This window comes from Rhinatrema bivittatum, chromosome 2, assembly GCF_901001135.1.
Source record: "Rhinatrema bivittatum chromosome 2, aRhiBiv1.1, whole genome shotgun sequence".
NCBI lineage: Eukaryota > Metazoa > Chordata > Amphibia > Gymnophiona > Rhinatrematidae > Rhinatrema > Rhinatrema bivittatum.
The window spans coordinates 336,161,813-336,187,533 of NC_042616.1; the positions used below are offsets into that span (position 1 = coordinate 336,161,813).

Consider the following 25,721-nt stretch of genomic DNA (forward strand, 5'->3'; position numbering starts at 1 on the left):
CCGGGCAGAACTGGACCGGCTGGTCCAGGAGGCCATCGAGAAAGCGATGAAGAAATTGCAACCTCCATCGGCACCGTCTCCGGCACCGGTTCCAGTGCCGCCCCCGACACCGGCACCGGCTTCGCCACCGAGGAGGGAACCGACCACCGAGCCGTTGATACAAGCGCTAGCACCGCTACTGAGCCGCATGGAGGCGCTCATGACGGCCCTTCCATCGGTAATTCCAGTACCATCGACAACACCACCGTCTCCGACTGGATTTTCATCGGCAGGAGAAACACCGTTCCGGATTCCCCCTTCCGGGGTGGTTCCATCGGTGCCTTCTGGTATATCTCCACCGATATATCCTTCGGTTCCATCCATTCCACGCCAGGCACCGATTCCATCGGCAGCACCGAAGCCATCGATGCCATTTCTGGTTCCACCTACGGCACCGATTCCACCTCGGTTTCCATCGATGCCTTCAGAGCCTCAGCCAGGTCCATCAGGGCTACAAGCCCCGCTTGATCCCTATGATACCTGGGGTGATGATGATGATACATCTTCTGACACAGATTTGCCTTCGCCACCATCTCCTACAGAGAGTAGAAAAAGATCTCCTCCTGAGGATCTATCTTTCATTAATTTTGTGAAAGAGATGTCAGAAGTTGTACCTTTTCAACTACAATCTGAAGCTGATGACAGACACCAGATGATGGAACTCCTTCAATTTCTGGATGCTCCAAAAATCATCGCTTCCATCCCTATACACCAGGTGTTTTTGGATCTGCTCAAGAAAAACTGGGAATCTCCTTCATCAGTGTCACCAGTTAACAAAAAAGCTGACTCCACCTACCTTGTCCAGTCAGCACCAGGTTTCCAAAAACCTCAACTGGATCATCGCTCTGTTATGGTTGAGTACGCGCAGAAGAAGGCCAAGCGTCTTAAGCCACACTCTTCTACCCCACCTACCAGGGACAACAAGTTCCTCGATAGTGTTGGACGGAAAGTCTATCATGGAGCTATGTTGATTTCACGCATAGCTTCATATCAACTTTACATGACTCAGTACAACAGAGCCATCCTTAAGCAGATGCAAGACTATGCTGACACGTTGCCAGACCAATACCAACCGCAGCTTTAAGCCCTTCTTCACAAGGGATTTGAGGCAGGGAAGCACGAGATTAGGACTGCCTACGACATATTCGATGCTTCCACAAAAGTTTCAGCCACAGCCATCTCAGCCAGACGTTGGGCTTGGTTAAAATCATCCAACCTTCACCCAGAGGTTCAAGATCGTCTTGCTGATTTACCCTGCTTAGGCGATAATTTGTTTGGAGAGCAAATTCAGCAGATTGTGGCGGAGTTAAAAGACCACCATGAGACGTTGAAACAACTCTCATCTGTCCCACCTGAGCTGACCTCCAAGCAACCGCAAAAGAAAGACTCTAAGAAGTCATTCTTTCGACCACGCCGTTATTACCCTCCATCGGCCAGGCCTCGTCCAGCTCGATCCTCTACTAGGCCTCAACCGCGTCAGCCTAGGAAACAAAGGCCTACTGTAGCCCCTCCTCCTGGGCCTGCGGCTGGCCTTTGACTCCCCTGTAGGGAACACATGCCAAACCCCTCTTCCGGACATCCCTGTAGGAGGTCGACTGTACCATTTTCTACAACCTTGGTTACAGATCACCTCAGATCAGTGGGTGCTAACAATTATCGCACAGGGTTACCACCTCAACTTCATAACTCTTCCGGCAGACTCCCCGCCTCTTCAAGCGTGGAGTCTATCCACCCATTTGGCTCAATTACAACAGGAAGTATCCCTTCTTCTGCAATCAAATGCTATAGAACCCGTTCCTCCCTCTCAACGAGGCAAGGGATTCTATTCCAGATACTTCCTAATACCAAAGAAATCAGGGGGACTACGTCCCATTTTGGACCTTCGAGCCCTCAACAAATACCTTCAAAAAGAGAAGTTCAAAATGGTAACCCTAGGCGCGCTGCTCCCTCTGCTACAAAGAGGGGATTGGCTGTGCTCTCTCGACCTCAAGGACGCTTATACCCACATTGCGATCACACAATCCCATCGCAAATATCTGCGGTTTCTAGTAGGCCACGACCATTATCAATACCGTGTCCTCCCTTTCGGTCTAGCTTCTGCCCCACGAGTCTTTACCAAATGTCTCGTAGTGGTAGCAGCATTCCTAAGGAAGGAAGGTGTCCACGTCTACCCATACCTGGACGATTGGCTAATCAGGGCCTCCAGCCAACAGATAGCTCAATCCTCCCTAAAATTGACTATTCAAACACTCCTTTCCTTAGGGTTTCTCGTCAATTACGAGAAATCTTGCTTAGTCCCGTCTCAAACCTTATCCTTCATTGGGGCAGACTTGGACACCTTACAGGCAAAGGCTTACCTTCCTCTTCAGAGGGTCCACACCCTAATGTCCCTGGCTCGCCAGCTCCAGTCTCAGAACACTGCCACGGCTCGCCAGTTCCTCATTCTCCTAGGGCACATGGCATCCTCGGTTCAAGTCACTCCCATGACCCGACTAGCCATGAGAGTAACACAATGGACTCTACGACACCAATGGATTCAAGCTTTTCAGCCTCTAACCTCCATAGTCACAGTCACACAAGCGCTGCGCCTATCCTTAACCTGGTGGACGACTCAGGTCAACCTCCTTCAGGGCTTACCCTTTCTTCCACCGGATCCGCAAGTAATCCTAACCACCGACGCTTCTCACATCGGTTGGGGAGCCCATGTGGACGACTTTCAAACCCAAGGGTTATGGTCCAAAGAGGAAGCCGAACACCAGATCAATTTCCTGGAACTTCGAGCAATCCGCTATGCGCTCCGCACTTTCAAAGATCATCTCTTTCATCAGATAATCTTAATCCAGACGGACAACCAAGTGGCCATGTGGTACATAAACAAGCAGGGAGGCACAGGCTCCTTCCTTCTGTGTCAGGAAGCTGCGCAGATCTGGGCGGAAGCCCTCTCCCACTCCATGTACCTCAGGGCCACTTACCTGCCGGGAGTAGACAATGTATTGGCAGACCAGCTGAGCCGTGTCTTCCAACCACACGAGTGGTCACTCGATCCTCTGGTAGCGACCTCTCTGTTTTACAAGTGGGGTTCTCCCCGCATAGACCTCTTTGCGTCCCCTCAGAACCACAAAGTGGACGATTACTGCTCTCTCATTCGGAGCCAGCACTCTCGGCCGAGGGATGCATTCTCCCTCAAGTGGACAACCGGTCTGCTCTATGCATTCCCTCCACTCCCTCTTGTGTCAAAGACTCTCATGAAGCTACGCCAGGACGGAGGAACCATGATCCTGATAGCACCTTACTGGCCACGCCAAGTATGGTTTCCAATACTCCAGGATCTCTCCATCTGCAGGCACATTCCTCTGGGAAAGGACCCGCATCTGCTCACTCAAAACGACGGATGCCTCCTCCATCCCAACCTCCAAGCCTTGTCCCTGACGGCATGGATGTTGAAAGGTTAGTCCTTCAGCCTTTCAACCTTTCAGATTCCGTTTCTCGGGTCCTGATAGCTTCACGAAAGCCTTCCACAAGAAAGTCTTACTCATACAAATGGAAAAGGTACACATCATGGTGCACTTCTCAGTCCCTTGATCCCCTTTCCTGTCCAATCTCCAAATTCTTGGACTATTTATGGCATCTCTCTGAATCAGGTCTTAAAACCTCTTCTATCAGAATGCATGTCAGTGCGGTAGCCGCCTTCCATAAGGGTATTGGGGGTAATCCTATTTCAGTACAACCCCTAGTAACACGCTTTCTTAAGGGCTTGCTCCATCTAAAGCCACCCTTGCGTCCTCCGGCCCCATCCTGGGACCTTAACCTGGTTCTTGGTCGTCTTATGAAACCTCCTTTCGAACCTCTGCACTCCTGTGACTTTAAATATCTCACTTGGAAAGTGTTATTCCTTTTAGCTATTACTTCAGCTCGCAGGGTTAGTGAATTACAGGCCCTAGTTACCTATCCGCCTTACACTAAGCTCCTGCAGGACCGGGCGGTACTCCGCACTCACCCTAAATTTTTACCTAAGGTAGTTTCTGAGTTTCATATCAATCAATCCATCATACTACCTATCTTTTTTCCCAGGCCCCACTCCAACTCTGGAGAGCAGACCCTGCATACCCTAGACTGTAAACGAGCTCTAGCTTTTTACCTAGACCGTACAGTTTCCCACAGGAAGAGCACTCAATTATTCGTCTCTTTCCATCCTAATAAGTTGGGACAACCTGTGGGTAAGCAGGCTCTTTCTTCCTGGTTGGCGGACTGCATTTCTTTTTGCTATGAGCAAGCTGGCATTCCTTTTCAAGACCGTGTTAAAGCACACTCTGTGAGGGCCATGGCGACGTCAGTGGCACACCTTCGATCGGTGCCGCTTCCTGACATCTGCAAAGCTGCAACCTGGAGTTCTCTCCATACCTTTGCAGCCCATTATTGTTTGGACAAGGCTGGAAGACAGGACTCCATCTTCGGCCAGTCTGTCTTGCGTAACCTTTTTCCAACCTGATGTACCAACACCCTTCCACCTGCCCGGTAGGGTGCGGATGCCCTTTCCCAAATTTCTCCTCACTTATTGTGCCTGCTGCACACCGTTGGGTACATTTGGTGCAAGTCGGGACATCCTCAGCTCGGTACTCACCCATTTGTGAGGACAACCATCCTGCTTGTCCTGTGAGAAAGCAAATGTTGCTTACCTGATGTAACAGGTGTTCTCACAGGACAGCAGGATGTTAGTCCTCACGAAACCCGCCCGCCACCCCGCGGTGTTGGGTTTGTTTTGTTTTTACTTTCTAGGCACTGCCTGTAGCTTTGAAAATCAGACTGAAGGGAGACCCCTGCTGGCTGCAGGGTCAGTGCCTTGCTGGGCATGCCCAGTAGGGGCCAGTCAAAGTTCTGTTTAAACTTTGACAGAAGTTTTCCGTGGTGGGCTCCATCCTCGATGTCACCCATTTGTGAGGACTAACATCCTGCTGTCCTGTGAGAACACCTGTTACATCAGGTAAGCAACATTTGCTTTCTTCAAAATGTTTCATTAATAGAATATTATACTTGATTTTGAAATAACCCATGCAAATTGAAGTGTGCAGGTTTCTCTGCAATTTTTTTTCTGTCCTTGGTAAAGGTACTTCTTAATCAATGAGAGGTTCCTCTGCAAGGTCATTTTGTCATTTAAGAAAACATTTAAATATTTGAAACTTAAGCATTCGTATGTTTGCTTAGGTGTTGTCAGTGATGGTTTATTTGTTTTATTTTTCTTAGGACTCCCTGTTTTCCTTTAAAGGTTATGCAGAAGCATGTAATACTTTGTGTGTTTCTTCCTATTATGGCCTGCTGATACATTGATGGTTTTATATATTGTTTGTCTTTGGGGAAAGAAATTTGTTGAATTAGGATTATCTGATTTAAAATGTTCATTTTTAGCCATTTTTCTGTGATGGAAAGGAACATTTTTTGGCCTTTTGCAGGGACAGTATCTCTCATTAGCTGAATGTTTGATTTCTTCTTTTTGCTTCTTAGCCTCAGTTTTCTATAATATATATATTTTTTTATTTAAAGCCTTCATCTCGAAATGCTGTATCAGGAGTGCCAGGAACGTTCTCTCCTCTTAGTGGCTCTTCTTCACGACGAGGAAGTGGGGAGACAAGTAGTCTGGTGGACCCAGATGCTTCATTAAATGAATTACGGGTAAGATTTTTATTACCTATGAACAGAATAATGTGACTTCAATTTTATTTTATCTTTGAAGCTGGTTCGGGAAAATGCCACAGACTTTCAGAACATTTCAGCTGAATTTACCAGTTTAAATGTAGCAGAGGGCTATGATTGAAAGTCATTACTTTATGAAAGCTGTTTGACCTATTTTGAAATAAGTTGGTGTTTTGGTTCAGTTTTCCATGGACAGCTATCCTCATTTAAATAAAACACACAAAAATTATAATATTGCACTAAACGACTCCATTGTTAGCTTCAGCAGAGGCAAAAAATTTGAAAAGGCATGTAGACTGAATTACCATTTGATTCCATTGAGATGGTCCCTCCAGAATACACTTCATGTAAATTGGTAAGACAGTGTGGGGAAGCTTGCACTGCCACTCACTTGTTTGGGTAGTTTTGCAGCTTAAGGAAGGACTTATGTTTCCAATATTGTCAATCTGGCACTTTTGTCAAGTATTTAATTTATTCAAATGAAGAAAAAGCAAGTTTCCTTACCTGTAAACAAGGTTCTCCAGATAAAGGAAGAATTAACCATATTTATTGGTGGTGATGTCTTATGATGATGCTGACACAGACCCAGCTCTCAGAGCTCAGTAGGCTTTAGTGAGCACGTACAAGAGTTTCCATGCATGCATACTGTCTTGTGAGCCTCTTGGTTTCTACTAGAGCTTAAGCTTTAGCAAAGCAGTCAGCTCTCCAGGGAGGGAGGCAGGTGGGTATTAAAATATAGCTAACTTATCCTGCTCTTTATGGAGAACCTTGTTTATAGGAAAGCAAACTTGCTTTCTCTGTTAATGAGCAAGCATGAATTAGCCATATCATGTTGGAGGAGTCCCAAGCTGAGGGATGTATAGCAGAGCAAATACTTAAACAACTGGGTGCCACCAAGTAGAGAGTGGACTGTTGGGTGACAGGCTATGGAAAACTGCTGTCCAAAATTAGTTTCCTTGGGATATGCTGTTCAGACAGGAATAGGATGTAAAGTATAAACTGACAACCAAGTAGCAGCTCTGCAAGCATCTTCAGTAAAAGTGGTCCTAAGATGAGCCATTGAAATAGTCATGACTGCATTCTGTAAGCCAGCCAACACGTCACAGTCCACTGTATAACCTCTTGCTGATTGTGCAGGTAGTTTGGCAACTGCCATTCCCAATCAATCGGAATCAAAGGACATGAATAGTTGAGAAGCTTGATGGTATGTAGTAAAAAAAAAAACCACCTCTGTTCTAGGTCCATCATGATGGAATCATTTGCCAGTCTTTTTGCAAAAAATCTGAAAGTGCATCTATTCTATGAAGCTTTCATTCTGTAGACCCAGTACAAGTGCAGATAATGTTTTTATTTTATTGCCATTATTTATTTTGCCATTGTTAATGTTGTAGTTAGTTATGAATGTATTCGATTATAAGCCACCTTGACCCTTAGATAAGGCATCATATACAGTTTTAAAAATAAAATAGTAAGGCTGAGTCCTCTTTAGGTAATATGCTAGGGCTCTCCTACAGTCCAGAGTGAAGAGCTTATTCTCATTTGTGTGCTTGTGGTCTTGGAAAGAATATAGGAAGCACAGTAGTTTAATGTGGAACACAAACACCAGTTTGGGAAGGAATGGGAGGGTGAATTTGTAGAACCACCCTATTTTACTGAAGAAATGACTAACATGAAATCTAATCCTGTAGTTCACTTATTCTTCATGCCAAAGTGACAGCCCAGAGAAACAGTACTTTCTAGGTGAGAAACTTCTAGTTCACTGACTTGAGAGGTTCAAAAAAAAGTTTCATGAATTGAGCTAGAACTACTACATTGAAGTCCCAAGGCACTGGAGATTTGGAATGCCATAGTCCTTTTATGAATTTTGATACCAAATGGAAAGAAATCAGAGCCCCTTCCACTTGCTGGTGATTTTATTTTATTTATTTATTTAAGGCTTTTATATACCGACTTTCTTGATACAAATCAAATCAACTCTGTTTACATTGAACTAAGCAGAAAATATAATTAACCAATCAACAAGAGATAAAGGAGCATAAAAGTTACATTATAACAAGGATGCCTTAACTTGGAGTAAGAATAAAGAGGGGGTGAACGAAATAAATAAATAAATACTATATACAAAAGAGGGGGGCAAGGAGCCAACCTCTTTAATAGTTACTATGCATGAAAATATGGATAAGTTTGTTTACATAAGTGAGTGATGGAACAATTCTATGATATGATATGATAACAATATGATGCCTCAGTAGCACTGAAACAAACTTTGAAGAGATCTAAGGCCTGAGGACAAGAGGCAGAATAGATACTGAAGTGTGAATCACTCTGGTCATAGGAGAAGGGATTCAGCTGGCTGGTCCTAAATGAAGTCGAGAACCCCTCCCTTTTAAAACATAGCAAATCTTCCACCAGAAAATCCTGACAGAAATCAGAACATTCTCCATCAATTTGGGAATGAGTAAGGAAGAGACTACTGATTTATTACACATCTACTTTATGAGAGCCAGCACTGGCAGGTTCAGGTGGCAGAGCATGCCCTGCCTCCTGTGGGATGGAACTGGAGACTGAATTGACAGACAGATGCGATATAGATAGCACACTTGCCATGGCCAGGCTATTGCTATGAAGATTATCTTCACTCTGACCTAAAGGATCTTCTGGACAGTCCTGGCAATTAGAGGAATCTGTGGGTATATATAGAGTAAACCAATACTCCAGTTTAGCAGAAAAGTGTTGGGAGTTGATCTGTAGCTGCTTGGATGCATGGAGCAGATCTTTTTGACCAATTTGTTTTCTTAGTATCCTTCAAAGATGCCTCCCACCGAACCATGCCCTGCTGAGCAACTGTTGGCTTTCTCCCATGCTGTATTTTAAAAGCTACTCTATCTCTCTCTTTTTTTTTTTTGTAATAGTTCCAGCAGCCTGGTTCCACTCTAAAGTGGAGCCTATCTTTTAGGAATAGGCACCCCTTCCCCAAAACATTAATCAGTGCCAACAGACCTAAAGCCCTCTACCCTGCACTCTTGTGTCATACATGCATTGACTATAATCCTGCCTGTCTCTGGGGTCCTGCCTGTCTCTAGGGTAGCATTTCCGTGAAAGCTACCCTAGAGGTTCTGGATTTCAACTTTCTACTAAAATCCCAAGTTTGGCTTTTGTAACCTCCCTCCCACACCTTCCTAAATAGTTCATACTCACATGTACCACAACAATTGGCTTTTTCTCAGTACTATCTAAAATCCTATCTAGGTGATGCGTGAAGTCAGTTACCATCATGACAGGCAGGCATGTTACCATGCGATCCTCATGTCCTCCAGTCACTAAGATATCTACATTCCTAATGACTGAATCACCAACTAAGACAATATTCCTAGTCCTTCCCTCCTGGGCAAAAGTCCTTGTAGACTTGTCCTTTGTGTGAAAGCTGCATTGCATGGAGAGCAGGCCCTACCTGCAGGATCCATTAAAAAGAAAAGTAAACCAGATGCCTTTAAGTAAAGAGCAGACTGAGTTAAGATTCCAAATGATCCCTACCAACTGATAGGAAGGTTGTAAATACAAACAAAATTATATCTTGAAATGAATGTATGCAAATGCAAGAAGTCTTAAAAATAATAAAGTGGAGAATTAGAATGTATAGCACTGAATGATCAGAGAGACATAATTGGCATCTTGGAGACCTGTGGAGGAGGATAATCAATAGCACAATGCAGTGCCAGGGTACAAATTATATTGCAATGATAAGAGTGGCTCAAATTGATGGGAGGAGTGGTGTATATGTTAAAGATGGCATAGAGTCAAACAGAATAAAAAATTTTCAGGAGATTTAAACATAAGAACATAACATATTGGGTCAGACCAAGGGTCCATCAAGCCCAGCATCCTGTTTCCAACAGTGGCCAATCCAGGCCATAAGAACCTGGCAAGTACCCATAAACTAAGTCTATTTCATGCTACTTTTGCTAGTAATAGCAGTGGCTATTTTCAAAGTCAACTTAATAGCAGGTAATGGACTTCTCCTCCAAGAACTTATCCAATCCTTTTTTAAACACAGCTATACTAACTGCACTAACCACATCCTTTATGCTTTATGGATAGAAATTACATGTGTGATGGGGAAGAGTATATACTACCATCTGCCTGGTCAGAATGAATAGAAGATGAAATGCCAACTAATTTGGCAAAACAGTAACAATGAGATTTCATTTACCCCAGTGATGACTGGGTAAATGTTACATCAGATTATGCTAGGGAGGTAAAGTTTCTAGATGAAATAAATGACCATTTCATGGAGAAGCTGGTCCTGGAACTGACAATACCACATATCCGGCTAACTGTACCTTATCTGGGTATATTCAGCAGCACACAGCCAGCATGGATTTATACAATAGTAGTTTTGCCTCACCATCCTGCTACATTTGTTTCAAAGGAGTTAATAAATATGTAGGTAATGATGAGCCTGTGGATATAGCATACCTGAGTTTTCAGAAGGCATTTGACAGAGTGCCTCATGAGACTCCTCAGCAAATTAAAAAGTCATGGGATAGGTGTCAGTTATATTGTGAATTGAGAACTTATTAAAAGATAGAAAACAGAGAGTTGGACTAAATGGTCACTTTTCTCAATGGAGGAAGATGGAGTGCTTCAGAAATCTGTACCAGGACTAGTGTTTAACACATTTATAAATGATCTGGAAAAGAACGACGAAGTGATCAAATTTGCAGATGACATAATTATTTCAAGTTGTTAAATTACAAGTGGATTGTGAGAAATTGCAGGAGGATCTTGTGACAGTGGGAGACTGGGCATCCAAATGACAGATGAAATTTAATGTGCACAAAGGCAAAGTTTGCAATAGGGGAGAAATAATCCAAACTGTAGTTATTCAATATTTGTTTCCATATTAGGAGGCATCACCCAGGAGAAGTATCTAGGTATCATGTATTATACATTGAAATTCTTGGCTCCTTGTGCTGTGGCATTCTGAAAAGCAAATAGAATGCTAGGAATTATTAGTAAGGGAATGGAGAATTGCACAATAATGCAACTGCACCTTAGAGTACTGTACGCAATTCTGGTTGTCACATCGCAGTCAAAAAGGTATAGTGGAACTAGAAAAAATAGAGAGGGTGACAACCAAAATGATAAAGGAAATGGAATGGCTGCCCTTTGAGGATAGGCTAAAGAAGTTAGGGCTCTTCTGCTTGGAGAAGAGACGACTGAGGGGAGATATGGTAGAAGTCTGTGAAATCATGAGTGGAATAAAACAGGCAAATGCAAATTGGTTTACTCTTTCAAAATAAAGACTAGAGGACACTCCATGAAGTTACTATGTAGCTCAGTTAAAACAAATCAGAGAACATTTTTTTTTCACTCAATACACAATGAAGCACTGGAATATATTGCTGGAGGATGTGGTATAGGCAGCATAGCTGGGTTTACAAAATGTTTTGGAGAAGTTCCTGGAGGAAAAATCCATAAACTGTTATTAACCAGTTAGACTTGAGGAAAGTCACTGCTTATCTCTGGGCGATTGCAGCCTATCCACTATTTGGGAGCCTGCCAGGTACTTGTGACCTGGATTACCCACTGTTAGAAACAGGATACTGGGCTTGATGGACCCTTAGTCTGACCCAATATGGTGGTTCTTATGTTTTTATGACTCCAGAACTCCTGATGGGGATGGACCCATCCAGGTATTGGAACAGACTCCCTACTGATAAAGCTGTACCGCAAGACATTTTGTGAACACCCTCGGGGGCCCAAGAGAGGTCAAAGGGGAATACCTTGTATTAGAAGTGTACACTCTTTCACCACAAACTTGAACTTCTAGTGATCATGAGAATGGGAATGTTTGTATAAGCGTCTCTCAGATCCAGAATACACATCCAATCCCTTGGTTGAATGAAAGGGAGAATAGTCTGGCGGGAGTTTATCTTGAATCTGTCTCACACCAACAACTTGTTCAGTCTCCACAAGTTCAGTATAGGTCACCTGATTTCTTGGATATTAGGAAATACAGGGAATAGAATCCCTGGCCAAATTCCTTAGGCAAAACAGGTTTGACTGCTCACTACTGAAAGAACTATTCCACTTCCAGTTGCAGTTGGATGGAAGAATTGACAAAGATCAGAGCTAAACATTTGTCTGGTTTGGAGAAGGGTGAAAGGAAGCGTAAGTGGTAATCATACTTCACAATTCAGCATGGAACCATTTTGGAAGGAAGGACTGCCTCCTTCCCCCACATGGAAAAAGGCAGGAAGGTGGATCTCAAAACTGTCAAAAGGGTGTGTCTACGGAGCCTTTGGCTGATGTCTTTCCCTATGTCAGCTTTAGGCAGGCAGCTGCTGCTGCTGAAGAGTGGAAGGAGCGCAACATCAAAAAGAGCAGCAGGAGTGTCTTTGAAAGAATGGATACGTCTAGGTAAAATACTGGCATTGGACAGAAGCCTGTTGGTTTCCCATTGCAGCAGTTGGTGATTGCAAGGTGGATTGATGTTTAATCAGAACCACAGTTTTTGTTTTGTTTGTCATCAAATTGTCCCCTGCGCAGGATAGATTGGCAAGACAGTTATGCATAGCCTCTTGAAGTCCACTCATTTTTAACCTACTGAAGTAGCCCAATTCCTGGCTGCAGTATCAAAAACTTCTCACATTCCTCCACTGCATGGCTGAAGACTGTTAATGTGGGCCTGTCAAATCCATCAGATGCTTTAAATTTGCTTTCTTTCATGCAGATACTGCACCATGTAGAGTTGATGAACTGCAATCTAGGCACCCAGAATTTGTCCACTGCCCTGGAAACAATTTTGGAGTGCTCACAAGTGTGATCAGCATATTTCAACACTTGCTTAATCCACCACAACAGAGTGGTGTGGTAATTGGATGACCCCCAAAACACAGGGAAGCTTGGACCCTGTATTTCAAATCCAGGTTCCGAGCCACTGGCAGGCACCATGTTGGTATCTGCCACATCCTTTTCTTGAGGTCCTTAAGGACCTTGTGAACAAGGATAGCCAATGAATCCCCTCAAGGTTGAAGAAGACAGAAGAAATCAGTTCCCGTGTCTTTTCCTTCTTGACACTGGACAGCATATTTGCCAGCACATCCAAGAACTTGAGGTAGCAGAGATCTTCTGAAGTATGCAAAAGTACATCTGGTAGGGGATCCAGAATAATGCCTGTCGAATCTTTCTCTACTCTGACCACGGGGATCACTACGCCAGCACACTGAAGAGGATTAGGGCAACTGAGTAGGACTCTTCTGCTGGTCTGAGTGGGAAATACCTACTAAGAACTCGCACTAACAGAGGTTCAGTTCATCTCCTGACTTGAGGGGGAGTCCACTGGATGAGAAGAATCCATCATCTTATGGTGCACATTTAATCCCAACTCTGGAAGCTTGAGGAGAGGCGCACACTTGTCTAGGATTTCAGGCAGCCCCACTATGTGGGGAAAAACTTGCTCCATCTTGAACTAGTTGTTCTAACTTTCCTCTCTAGTTTCGCGTGCTTAAGGAGACAGATTCTTCACTAGGTCCGACATCTGGGACTCCACTGGCTGGGGAATCAGTTCATTGCTAGTGGTTGTACAGCCACGGTGAAATTATGCCATAGTAGGCGCAGAGTCTGAGGCTCCACACAAATTGCATTGACATTTCCATAGAACAATGCCACTGGACTTCTGCCATGCTCTGGCCTTGGTGACAGGACTCCTGAGCTTATGCACCAAAGTACTCTGCTCCGACATAACTGATGTCAATGCACGCCATGCTAGCTGGGTTCACTGCACCTCAGAGTATGTGCTGTATGTCGAAGACATGGAAAGTGCCCTGGTTGGTGCTGGTCCAGGTAAAACAAAGAACAGACCTATGCACGAATGTCGGTAAATAAAAGTTAATAAATAAATAAATAAATGATGATGAGGCCATTTACCACCTGTGTTGAGGGATTCACTCTGGCAGAACCCAAATCAACATTTTTTTTTCTTTTGCCTGGAGCAAACTGCCCTGAAGGCTCGTGTCATGTAGATGTATTCTCTGCGCCCTATGTAGCACTGCAGGCTTCTGCAGTACTCAATCCATTATCTGAGGTTGCTCTAGGAACCGGCACCTCTTGGGGAGCAGAGGGACTTTTTCCATGTTTGTGTTATCAAGATCTGGGAGAATCCAATCTCAAGTCTGCCTCTCTCCTAGACGAGGAGTGGCTCTGCTACCCAGCTTTACGCAGAGGATTTGGTCTCTTATCCGCTGGTGCCTTCATTTGGGCTTCCATTTCCAGGCATGGTGCTGCTAAACCCTAGGGGACTTCTGACCACAACAGTAGTAGTTGGAAGAATCATGATCCAGGTCCAGAGAGCATGCTTATCTGTGGTCCAGTGCCCACAGATGCAGACCTTGAAACTGCTTACTGCAAGCTTCTTGGCCTTGGACTGTTCAATACTCGTGAATTTTTTTTTTCTTTTTTGTTAAAGGGTCTACTGAGGCAGCAGCAAAAAAAATTTAGATAACAATGAAGCAGCAACAAGAGTCCAGGCCAAAAAAAAAAAAATTGAGACTGAGACATGTCAATGCAGTAATTCAAATGAAGAGAGACTGTGAGGGAATCACGAAGTATTGTGTGTGTGTGGTTGCTCATGCATCTCAGTAAAGTCTTTACTAAGCTCTGAGAGCTGGGTCTGTGTTGGTGCCATCAGATGACATGACCCACACATTACGGCTAATTCATGCTTGCTTGTTAGAGAAAACATTTTACTTGTTAAAGTAGAATTTCAACAGTCAACCTCTGGTTGCTATGTTAACATGTAAATATATAAATAAAAGGTCAAAGCAGAGGCCAATTACTCACATGTTAACGAACCCGTTTCAGCTTAAGTAACCATAATTTTAAAGTTGTAAGGTTACTGATTCTCAATTTCTGTTACAAATAATTTTTCTGATTAGTATATCTAATAAAACTCATTGTCATATGACCTATTATATGCAGATCAGAAGGTCAATGGTGAGGTACAAGGCTGACCAACCTGTGGCTCCTGTCCCCTTGTCGACAAGGCAGCACTGCAGTAGACAGAGGAGGGGCTGGATCAGGGAACACCTACAGCATAACAGAGCACAGAAGAACCATTCTGCTCCAGCCCCTCCCCTCTTGTCTTTGTAGTGCTGCTAATTGGCATGGAGACAGGGGCAAGAGCTGAGAGGCCTTTCAATGTTCCCTGCTCTGCTCCTCTTCTTCGGTCTGCAACTAGTGGTATGAGATGAACAGAAGCAGAGAGGGCAAAGCTGGAATTAATAGGATAGAGAACCAGTCAACTCCCTCTTCTAGCACTGTACATTCTGTTCCCCCTCCTTCCCACTTGCTGCTTGGAATAGAGGAATCTTTTCTGTTATGCTCCAGAGGGGATGGGCCAGAGAGGACACTGTCCTAGTCCCAGCAGGTCGCTGTGCTCCCAGCTGACAGCACAGGAAATGAGTGAATCACCTAGAGCTCTAGTTGGACCTGAAAGATTTGAGGCAAGAAAGACGGAGGGGAATACTGAAAAGTAGTGAATTCAGGTGATGTATGTTTGTGTTGGAAGGTGCACAAGAAGTGGTGAATGCTTGGAGGAACGGTAAAAGTAGATGAATGCTTGGTGGGGGGGGTGGGGGGGGACGGACACTATTGAGAAAAGGGTTGAATGTTGGGGGTGTTGAGGAAAAGGGATGAATACCGGGAAGAGGTGAATATCATCTTTATCCCAGGACAAGCAGGATGCTAGTCCCCACATATGGGTGACATCACTGACTGAGCCCTAGTGCGGGAAAACTTTCTGTCAAAGTTTCTAGAAACTTTTGACTGGCCCTGTGAGGCCACTGAGCATGCCCAGCATGTCATGATATTCTCTGCCACAGGTGTCTCTCTTCAGTCTTCGTTTTTCCGCGCTGCTACAGGCATCGCGGGACAGGAGCCGTTGCGAGTTTTTCACAACATTCTCTGACTGAAAAGTCATATTTTTTCGAATATTCTCTCTCATAGAAGTCTCTCGGGGTTTTCTTTCACTGGCTGGTGAGTACCTCTGTCTCGATTTCTCATCTTTGGAAACTTTTTTTTTTCTCACGAGTTCCCATTCTCTTTCGACCGCCATAGATAACAAAATGGCTAAGGGCTTCAAAAAATGCCCTATGTGTAACAGAACCATGTCAATCACCGACCCACATCTTGAATGTATCCTCTGTCTCGGTGAAAAGCACGACGTGAATACTTGTCCTAAATGCGCTGAGATGACGGCGAAAGGCTAGGCAGGAAAAAATGGAACATTTGTTCCAACTGCAACTGATTCCTTCCCCTTCAAAATCATCAAAGTCGTCTCCGGTCGGAGTGACTAAGCGAGCATTACTTAAGAAATCTCGTCAGGACGGATTGGGTGATCGTCCGTCCTCGCCATCATCCACAGCATCGACGAAGTCAACCGACCAACTTAAATTAAAGCATTGGCATCGTCGACCGTCGTCGTCCGCATCGACGTCCCAGGAGGAATTGACAGCAAAGCGGCCACGGACCCAGGAAATAGCGGTCCCCTCAACGCCTGGGCCTTTGCCTCCATCGATGCCAGATCCTCCGCAGACCTCTGCACAGGATGCATCATCGCAGCCTCTGCCACCACTTACAACTGCTCACTTGTACAGCCGGAATTGTCTGATCTCATCAGACAAGTGGTCATTCAGGCTTTAAAGGATCAAACACCTCCGGCGATCCCGCCGATGCTACCAGCATCGATGCCGGTGGGCCCACCGATGCCGGTGTCCTTGTTGGCACCGAGGACAACCATGGAGTCGATCACTACAACACAGAGACTCATCAAGTCATTGACGTCCATCTTCGCCCAGATACCATCGGGCTCTTCGATGCCGATCTCCATTCCAACGACATCGAAGTCTTCGAGAACGCTTCTACCGACGACTACATCGATGACAACTACTACATCATCGAGGCAACCATCATCTGAGCCTCCTGAAATTCAAGATCTCGCATTCTGTCGACGTCTTTTACAAAGATATCAAAATGTCATCGACAACCTGCCAACAACAAAGCCTCAGGACACTTCACATTTGCTTTCTTCCGATGATCCACAACCAGGCCCTTCAGGCCTTCATTACCCTCCCAGATCTTTTCCAAGGTCTCTTTATAGAGATGACCAGCAGTCTGTTACGTCTTCTGAGGGATTCATGTCTGAACTATCACCTCCAGAAGATTTATCTTTCTCAACATTCATACAGGACATGGCTGACTCCATTCCCTTCAAACTAACAGCAGAACCAGATACCAGGCAACAAACTCGAAGTTCTACAGTTTGTAGACCCGCCTAAACAATGTTGGCTATTCCAATCCATGAGGTTCTCTTGGATCTTCAATGCTGCATCTGGGAGCATCCATCTTCTGTCCCCGCAGTAAATAAGCATGTGGACACAACCTATTTAGTGCAGACAGCTCCAGGATATCAGAAACAACAACTACCACACCAGTCTGTGGTAGTAGAGTCTGCACAGAAAAAGTCTAAATGTACCCACCCACACTCATCAACTCCACCTGGTAAAGACCATAGGTTTCTCGATTCATTAGGCAGAAAAGTGTATCAAGGTGCCATCTTGAACACAAAAATTTCTGCTTACCAATTGAATATAACACAATATCAAAGGAACCTATGGAAGAAATTATTACTTTTGCCTATGCAATTCCAGGAACCAGCACAGGTCATAGTCAACAAAGGCCTAGAAGCCGGAAAACATGAGGTGAGGGCGGTCTATGACAACTTTGAGACGGCTTCCAGAGCAGCAGCAGCTGGAATCACCGCCCATAGACGGGCATGGCTTAAGGCCTCGGACCTCAGGCCTGAGGTCCAAGAAAAACATGTGGACCTACCATGTCTCGGAGACAATTTGTTTGGAGAAAAGGTCCAAGAAGCAGTACAACAGCTTAAAGACCATACAGAGACTTTACGTCAACTGTCTCAAATACCACAAGATCCCTCTACACAACCTTCTCGTCGCCTACCTCGAAGAGAAATCAGACGTTCTTACTATAGGCCAAGAAGAAACTACCCCTAAACTTCTAGGGGTAGGTCAACTAGACCACAACAACGGTCCCAGGCCAGACAGCCTAGGCCTACCCGCCCGCAACCTCCTGCACAGACAGGCCCAGCAGCAGGCTTTTGAAATACAGGCCAGAGAACCAGTCCATCCCCTAAATCCTCGACCAGACCTGCCAGTGGGAGGAAGAGTATCCTATTTTCACACACATTGGCTAAACATAACATCAGACCAATGTGTACTCTCCATAGTCTCTCAAGGTTACAAACTAAATTTCCTCTCAATTCCTCCAGAATCTCCACCAAGCTTCTTCCCACAACAAAATTATCCATCCTTCTGAGAGCCAGGGCTGTACAGCCAGTGCCCCGGACTCAGCAGGGCAGAGGATTCTACTCTCGGTATTTCCTCATTCCAAAGAAAACCGGAGGCCAACATCCCATCCTAGACCTCAGAAATCTCAACAAATTTCTGAAAAAAGAAAAATTCAGGATGGTTTCTCTAGGCACCATGCTTCCACTACTTCAAACAGGAGATGGCTTTGTTCTCTGGATCTTCAAGATGCTTATGCTCACATTCCCATATTCCCTCCTCATCGCAAATATCTGTGCTTCATGGTGGGCCATCAACATTTCCAATACAGAGTTCTGCCATTCGGACTGGCATCTGCTTCCAGAGTCTTCACCAAATGTCTGGCAGCAATAGCAGGACACTTGCACAAGGAAAGTGTCCATGTTTTCCCATATCTGGACGACTGGCTCATCAGGAGTCACTCAGCAAGGAGCTCTCACTTCTCTGACTCGAACAATTGCCCTACTTCACTCCATGGGATTTCTCATCAATTATCAAAAATCCCATCTCACTCCAACTCACCTGCTTCAATTCATAGGAGCAGAATTGAACACCAATCTAGCAAAGGCCATTCTACCTGTAGATCGGGCAGAGACACTTACTCTACTAGCAAGATCCATTTACTTACAGAAACAAATAACAGCTCATCAGTTTCTAACTTTACTAGGCTATATGGCCTCCACAGTTCATGTCACTCCTATGGCACTGCTCTCCATGAGTTACCCAATGGACTTTAAGATCACAATGGATCCAGGCCATTCAACCACTACATTATCCAATTCAAGTGACCCACCAACTAAGATCATCTCTACTTTGGTGGACAAACATGGACAACTTGCGCAAAGGCCTACCTTTTCAGCAACCAGTCCCACAGATAACTTGAACTACAGGTGCATCCACCTTGGGTTGGGGAGCTCACATAGACAATCTCCAAACACAAGGGACTTGGACAAACCTCGAAGCAACATTTCAAATAAATTTCCTAGAGCTTCGAGCTATATGTTATGTGCTATATGCGTTCAAGGACTGCCTTTCACATAAGATTGTTCTAATCCAAACGGACAACACAGTAGCCATGTGGTACATCAACAAACAGGGAGGTACGGGCTCGTATCTCCTTTGTCAAGAAGCTCACAGATTTGGGCCTGGGTCCTAACACACTCAATGTTTCTCTGGGCCACTTATCTGGCAGGCATTCAAAACGTACTAGCGGATTGCCTCAGTCGTCAATTCCAACCACACGAATGGTCCCTGGATCCCTCAGTAGCGACCAGGATCTTTCAACGTTGGGGTCAACCGACAATAGGCCTCTTTGCATCACATCTGAATCACAAAGTGGACATATTCTGTTCTCTACACAAACAGAAGAACCAGCCAGCCAAGGACGCCTTTGCTCGTCCTTGGAACTCAGGCCTTCTATAAGCGTATCCTCCAATACCGCTCATAACCAAAACTCTAGTGAAGCTACAACAGGGCAAGGGGTCCATGATACTCATAGCCCTATATTGGCCTCGACAAGTATGGTTTCCCACACTTCTAGACCTCTCAATCAGGGATCCAATTCGTCTGGGAGTAGCTTTCACTCTTATAACTCAGGATCAGGGTCTGTTGCGCCATCCCAACCTTCAATCCCTATCCCTGACAGCATGGATGTTGAAAGCTTGATCTTACAGCCACTCAATCTTTCCACCAACGTATCTCAAGTGCTTCTAGCTTCACGTAAACCTTCCACACGTAAGAACTATTCTTTGAAATGGAAATGGTTGACTTTGTGGTGTAGGCAGAAAAAAATTGACCCTTTTGCTTGCCCCACTACTTCTCTGCTAGAGTACTTATACCACCTTTCAGACTCTGGTCTCCAGACTTCGTCCGTCCGGGTACATTTAAGTGCAATCTCAGCCAAGGTAACAAGGTAGGACAAGCACCTATTTCCACACAACCTCTTGTCAGTAGGTTTATGAGAGGTTTAACGCATCTAAAACCACCAATTCGGCCACCATAGAATGGGACCTGAATCTGGTCTTAAGACTCATGCGTTCCCCTTTTGAACCCATAGATTCATGTGATTTTAAATTTCTCACATGGAAGACTATTTTCCTCATAGCCATTACATCAGCTAGAAGGATTAGTGAGTTACAAGCACTTGTCACGTACTCACCCTATACAAAGTTCCTACATGACAGAGTGGTTCTCCGTACTCATCCAAAATTCCTTCCCAAAACAGTTACGGAATTCCACTTGAACCAATCCATAGTTTTACCCACATTCTTTACAAGGCCCCATTCCCATCCAGGAGAGACAGCCTTACATACCTTGGACTGTAAGCGTGCACTAGCATTCTATATAAACCGCACTGCAGTCCACAGAAAATCCACTCAACTTTTTGTATCTTATGATCCAAACAAACCAGGAAAAGCAGTGGGTAAACATACTATATCCAATTGGCTAGCAGATTGCATAAAGTTTTGCTATGAAAAAGCAGGCCTTCCTCTCCAAGGGCGAGTAAAGGCACATTCAGTGAGGGAAATGTCAACCTCGGTAGCATACTATCGTTCAGTGCCAATCCTTGACATATGTAAAGCAGCAACATGGAGTTCTCTTCACACTTTTGCAGCTCATTACTGTTTGGACAAAGAAGGGTGACAAGATTCAGCCTATGGACAATCTGTCTTAAAGAACTTGTTTCCAGTTTAATCCCAACTCCTTCTACATCCAATCTGCTGTGATCTTCAGCTGACTCATTTTCAACAACAATACTTCAGTGCTACTTCACTACAAAATGACTCAGCCTCTAGCTTGCTAATCACCCATATGTAAGGACTAGCATCCTGCTTGTCCTGGGATAAAGCAAAATTGCTTACCTTGTAATAGGTGTTATCCCAGGACAGCAGGATGTAGTCCTCACGAAACCCACCCACCACCCCGCGGAGTTGGGTCTCCTTCCTTTTATTTTATTTTTTGCTAAAGCTTATTGCTACATATGAGACTGAAGAGACACCTGTGGCAGAGAATATCATGGCATGCTGGGCATGCTCAGTGGCCTCACAGGGCCAGTCAAAAGTTTCTAGAAACTTTGACAGAAAGTTTACCGCACTAGGCCTCCGTCTGTGACATCACCCATATGTGAGGACTACATCCTGCTGTCCTGAGAACACCTATTACAAGATAAGCAATTTTGCTTTCTCCCCATCTTTCTGAAGTCAGTAATAGTATGGCCTTATTTGGCATTTTATTCTTCCCCCAAAGTCTATGCTCCAAGTGCTATGCAGCTATGTGAGTGGACTGGGGCTAGAATGGAGGAAATAGAGGAAGAAAGAAGACTAAGGTATGGGGTTGCATGAGAGCCATATGCAGAGTGTTGGTTGTGTGTGAGGAAGTGTAAGAGGTGCCAGAGCAAGGGATGGTAGTAGAAGACATTGAAAAGAACTGGGAGGATGTGGTAGGAGGATGTTAGAAAGTCAAATGAGGGTGTGTGTGTGTGAAAGTTAGCCAGTGATTGGGGGTTGGGGGGAGAATGAAAGCGCCAAAACGTCAAGATGGGTGGGGAGAGGTGGTAATGAGGGTGTGTATGAGAGAGCCGGAGATGGTAAAGGGGAGGAAGAGAGGGTAACAAAGAACCAGAGGTCGTGAAGGGGAAAGGGAACATAGCATCCAGAAATTTAAGGGGTGGGGTAGGGGGAGAATGAGGATTTGAGGTATGGCGATAGAGGGATTAGTGAAAGGCAGAGATGGTGCAGGGGAAGGGTTTGAGAGAGATTCACAAAGGGATCATAAAAGTGGTTGTGAGAGCCAGAATGGGTAATGGAGGGGTGTATAAGAGAACCGAAGGGGGCAGAGAGAGAGACAGGATTGGGTGCAGGGGAATAGAAAGAGAAGAAGGTGGGGGGATGGGAATACTGGTGCTGATCATAGGGTAGAGAAGAAGAGGGGTCAGAGGATACTGTTGCTGGGCAGAGGATGAGGAGAAACTAGCACAAGGAGGTGGATATGAGGCATTTTGTTGAACCTGCTGAACTACTGTCTATTGGGAGGGGGAATGTTATGCTGGGGGCTCCTGAGAAAGATACTGTTGGGGACAGGGTAAGATTGGATTAAGAGAAACAGTTCTAAATGGAGATAAGAGGAAAAGAGAGGTCTCAACAGGGACCCTGCAGTTCCTCCCCTTTTCCCTATCTCTTGAAAATGTAAGGCTCTTTGATACTGTTCTATCTGGTAACTTGGCTCTTGGTGTGTGATAGGTTGGCCCCCCACTCCTATAGTAGTTTACAAAGTTCTTATATCATGATATTTTGGAGCCATTTGTCAACCGTCTCAATTCCTTTTTGCTGCTTGTTAGTGAAAAGAAAATCTCTTTGGAACTCTTCCTCAACTTAGAAGCACTGAGGTAATCTGCTCAGAGAATATTTTACAACACTAAACAGCAGTAATATTATGGCATCATACTTCCAAAAAGGCTGGACTTCCCAGCATGGAGAGACCATTTTTAAAACCGGGACTTTTGAGTATGGGGAGTCCAGATTCTTTTACAACAGTGTCACTAACCTTGATTGTGGAGATTATTACAAAGCTCAGTAGTAAGACATATAAGGAGACTTGGGTATTTGCTTAAATATTGTAAGTAGCAAAACTGAAGATAGGGCCTGAAATGGCCTACTAGCGGAGGTTGGGGAGGCCATCACTGTAACAGATATTGGACATGCTTGGATCAGATATGGAGAGGGCAGTGGTAGGAAAAGATCAAGAGGTCAGATTTAAGACATGGTTAGTGTTGGGGTGCATAAGGGAATTTATATATGCATTTTTTGTTTGAATATTTGATTATGTATGTTATAATGTAAACTGCTTTTCTTGATACAATAAATGTTGTGGTATACACATTTATTAAATAAATGAATAAAATGGATGCATTTTAATTGAGCTTACTGGATAGGCCTTTTTGTACTTTTTCTGCTGCAAGTTATTATGCCTGTTTTCTTCAGTACATTTTTTTTTGTCTAGTTGAGCCATTTGGACAGTTAACATTCTCATTCTTTTTTTACGAAAATATAATTGGGGGAGTGATTTTCTTTGTACTGCTTCTTGGCCATTTAAATCAAGGACATATTTTTTTCCTAAAAATTTCTTTTGATGATGGCACTTCTAGTTTTATGGACTGTTGCATAAAAGCAAGCCAGCTGCTTCAAGAAACTTCATCTGCTGCAATCACAATTAGTTCTTTATGGATGACCTTAATGTCTGCCTGGTAGCAGGCTATGGTGATTCTTCCAAAGATACTATGTAGGTGGCAAATGTTACCTTTCTGGATAAGAGCAGCAGATATAGAAATGTTTAGATCACCTCTGCTTTTGTTTGGAATAACAAACATGCCAGAAAAAAATTTGACATGTTAAGGGATGATAAAATTAATGGGCATTTAGCCTTACCTGATTTGCGCATATATAATATTGCTTGTTTAATGCACTATAATCCAAGACTGGATATCTTTACATAATAGATATGATGGAGAAATGTGTTTGTTTATTTTACAACTTTTCTATACCGACATTCGTGGGTACATCATATCTGTTTACAATGAATTAGGGGGCGACAGCAAGGGGGGGGATAAACAAGGCAAATGGCATAAGAAAAAGGAAAATGCAACAGATTAATAATTGTATGAGGCCAGGTCCATTCTTCCACCCGTTGGAATGCACTCCGCACTGAACCCTGCCAGTACAAATTTAGGAAAAAGCTCAAGACCTGGCTCTTTAAACAGGCATTCCCAGCATAGGTCTTCTATTCCTTCTTCTCGACATCCCCACAATGTTGTCACAATTATGTTAATTATTATCATTAATTTATGTTCTCTGTGTTAGCTTTTATTCTGTTCCCATTATGCTCCATATTATATCCTTAACATTTGTTATTTGCACCCATTAAATCTCCTTTGCCTTATGCCATTTGCCTTGTTTATCCCCCCCTTGCTGTCGCCCCCTAATTCATTGTAAACAGATATGATGTACCCACGAATGTTGGTATAGAAAAGTTGTAAAATAAACACATTTCTCCATCATATTTATTATGTAAAGATATCCAGTCTTGGATTATAGTGCATTAAACAAGCAACATTATATATGCGCAAATCAGGTAAGGCTAGATGCCCATTAATTTTATCATCCCTTAACATGTCAAATTTTTTTCTGGCATGTTTGTTATTCCAAACAAAAGCAGAGGTGATCTAAACATTTCTATATCTGCTGCTCTTATCCAGAAAGGTAACATTTGCCACCTACATAGTATCTTTGGAAGAATCACCATTTTAACCACCTTTTGCCGCCTACATAGTATCTTTGGAAGAATCACCATTTTAACCACCTTCCCGTGACCAATTTAAAGGAAAGTACATCCATTCAGAGGGTAATGCTTTTTACTTATTTAAGTTTGCAGTTATATTCCACAAGTACAGCTCCTTCACAATGTGTGAGCCAGGTTCCCAAATATCGCATTGTACTCAATATTCATTTTAAAGGAAAGGGTCCAGGCCAATTGTCTGGCAAAGCTGGGTCCAGAGGAAAAATAAGATTTTCTGTAATTTTCAACCTGAAAAAGATCTAAAATTTTGTATATAGTCTAATAATTTGTTAGACTTTGTTTAGGATTACCTATAAACAGAAGCATATCATTAGCAAGTAGGCTAATCTTTGTTTTCTTCAGACTGAAATAGCTTGAAAGCTTGTTAAGGTATGTCATTTTATAGCCAAGGGTTCTGGCACTAATACAAGTGGAGACAGGGGACATCCTTGTTGAGTGCCTCTGGTAAAAGCAAAGATATTAGACAATGCTGCATTAATCAATATTTGAGCAAATTGCTCTGCATATAGCAATAGGACCCAGCTCCTAAATTGTCCCCAAAATATGTTTTTGTAATATCCACAAGCCACCAAGCACAGCAAAGCACTCTAAATCTAATTCCACACCCAGGTGAGTGCTAAGATCCGGTTGTACAGTCCCAATAAACTCAAAACGATTTGTAAGTCCAAAGGTAATATTTATTCAAAACGGCAACTCCACTGTATATATAAGATCATGCTTTAAGCAAAGGGGTCCCCCGACACGGACCCGTGTTTCGCCAGGGGCTGCATCGGGGGGGACGCACAAGGAGATTCAAAACAATCTGTAAATAAGGTAAAAAACACAGGACTGTAACTAAATGTCGCTGTCAGTGCCATATATACAATCAAACAATATATTCACTTACCAAGTTGAAGGGTATACACACGTAACAGGGAGCGCATTTAATTGTCATTCAACATTGGTCTGTGAAGGTTTTTGGCGCCTTTTACGTGTTTAAAACTCCATGTTGAATGACAATTAAATGCGCTCCCTGTTACGTGTGTATACCCTTCAACTTGGTAAGTGAATATATTGTTTGATTGTATATATGGCACTGACAGCGACATTTAGTTACAGTCCTGTGTTTTTTACCTTATTTACAGATTGTTTTGAATCTCCTTGTGCGTCCCCCCCGATGCAGCCCCTGGCGAAACACGGGTCCGTGTCGGGGGACCCCTTTGCTTAAAGCATGATCTTATATATACAGTGGAGTTG

The 25,721-nt window shown here is 43.9% G+C and overlaps 1 protein-coding gene across 14 annotated transcripts in view; it reads left to right on the forward strand.

The window, feature by feature from the left end:
* The window catches only part of LRRFIP2 (LRR binding FLII interacting protein 2), a 360,344-nt gene that overhangs the window by 189,646 nt on the left and 144,977 nt on the right, over positions 1-25,721 (forward strand). For all 14 annotated transcript variants that reach the window (XM_029589814.1, XM_029589817.1, XM_029589816.1 and 11 more), the window contains one exon: positions 5,578-5,706. In XM_029589814.1, coding sequence (XP_029445674.1) covers positions 5,578-5,706 — 129 coding nt within the window. The remainder of the gene's footprint in view (positions 1-5,577; positions 5,707-25,721) is intronic.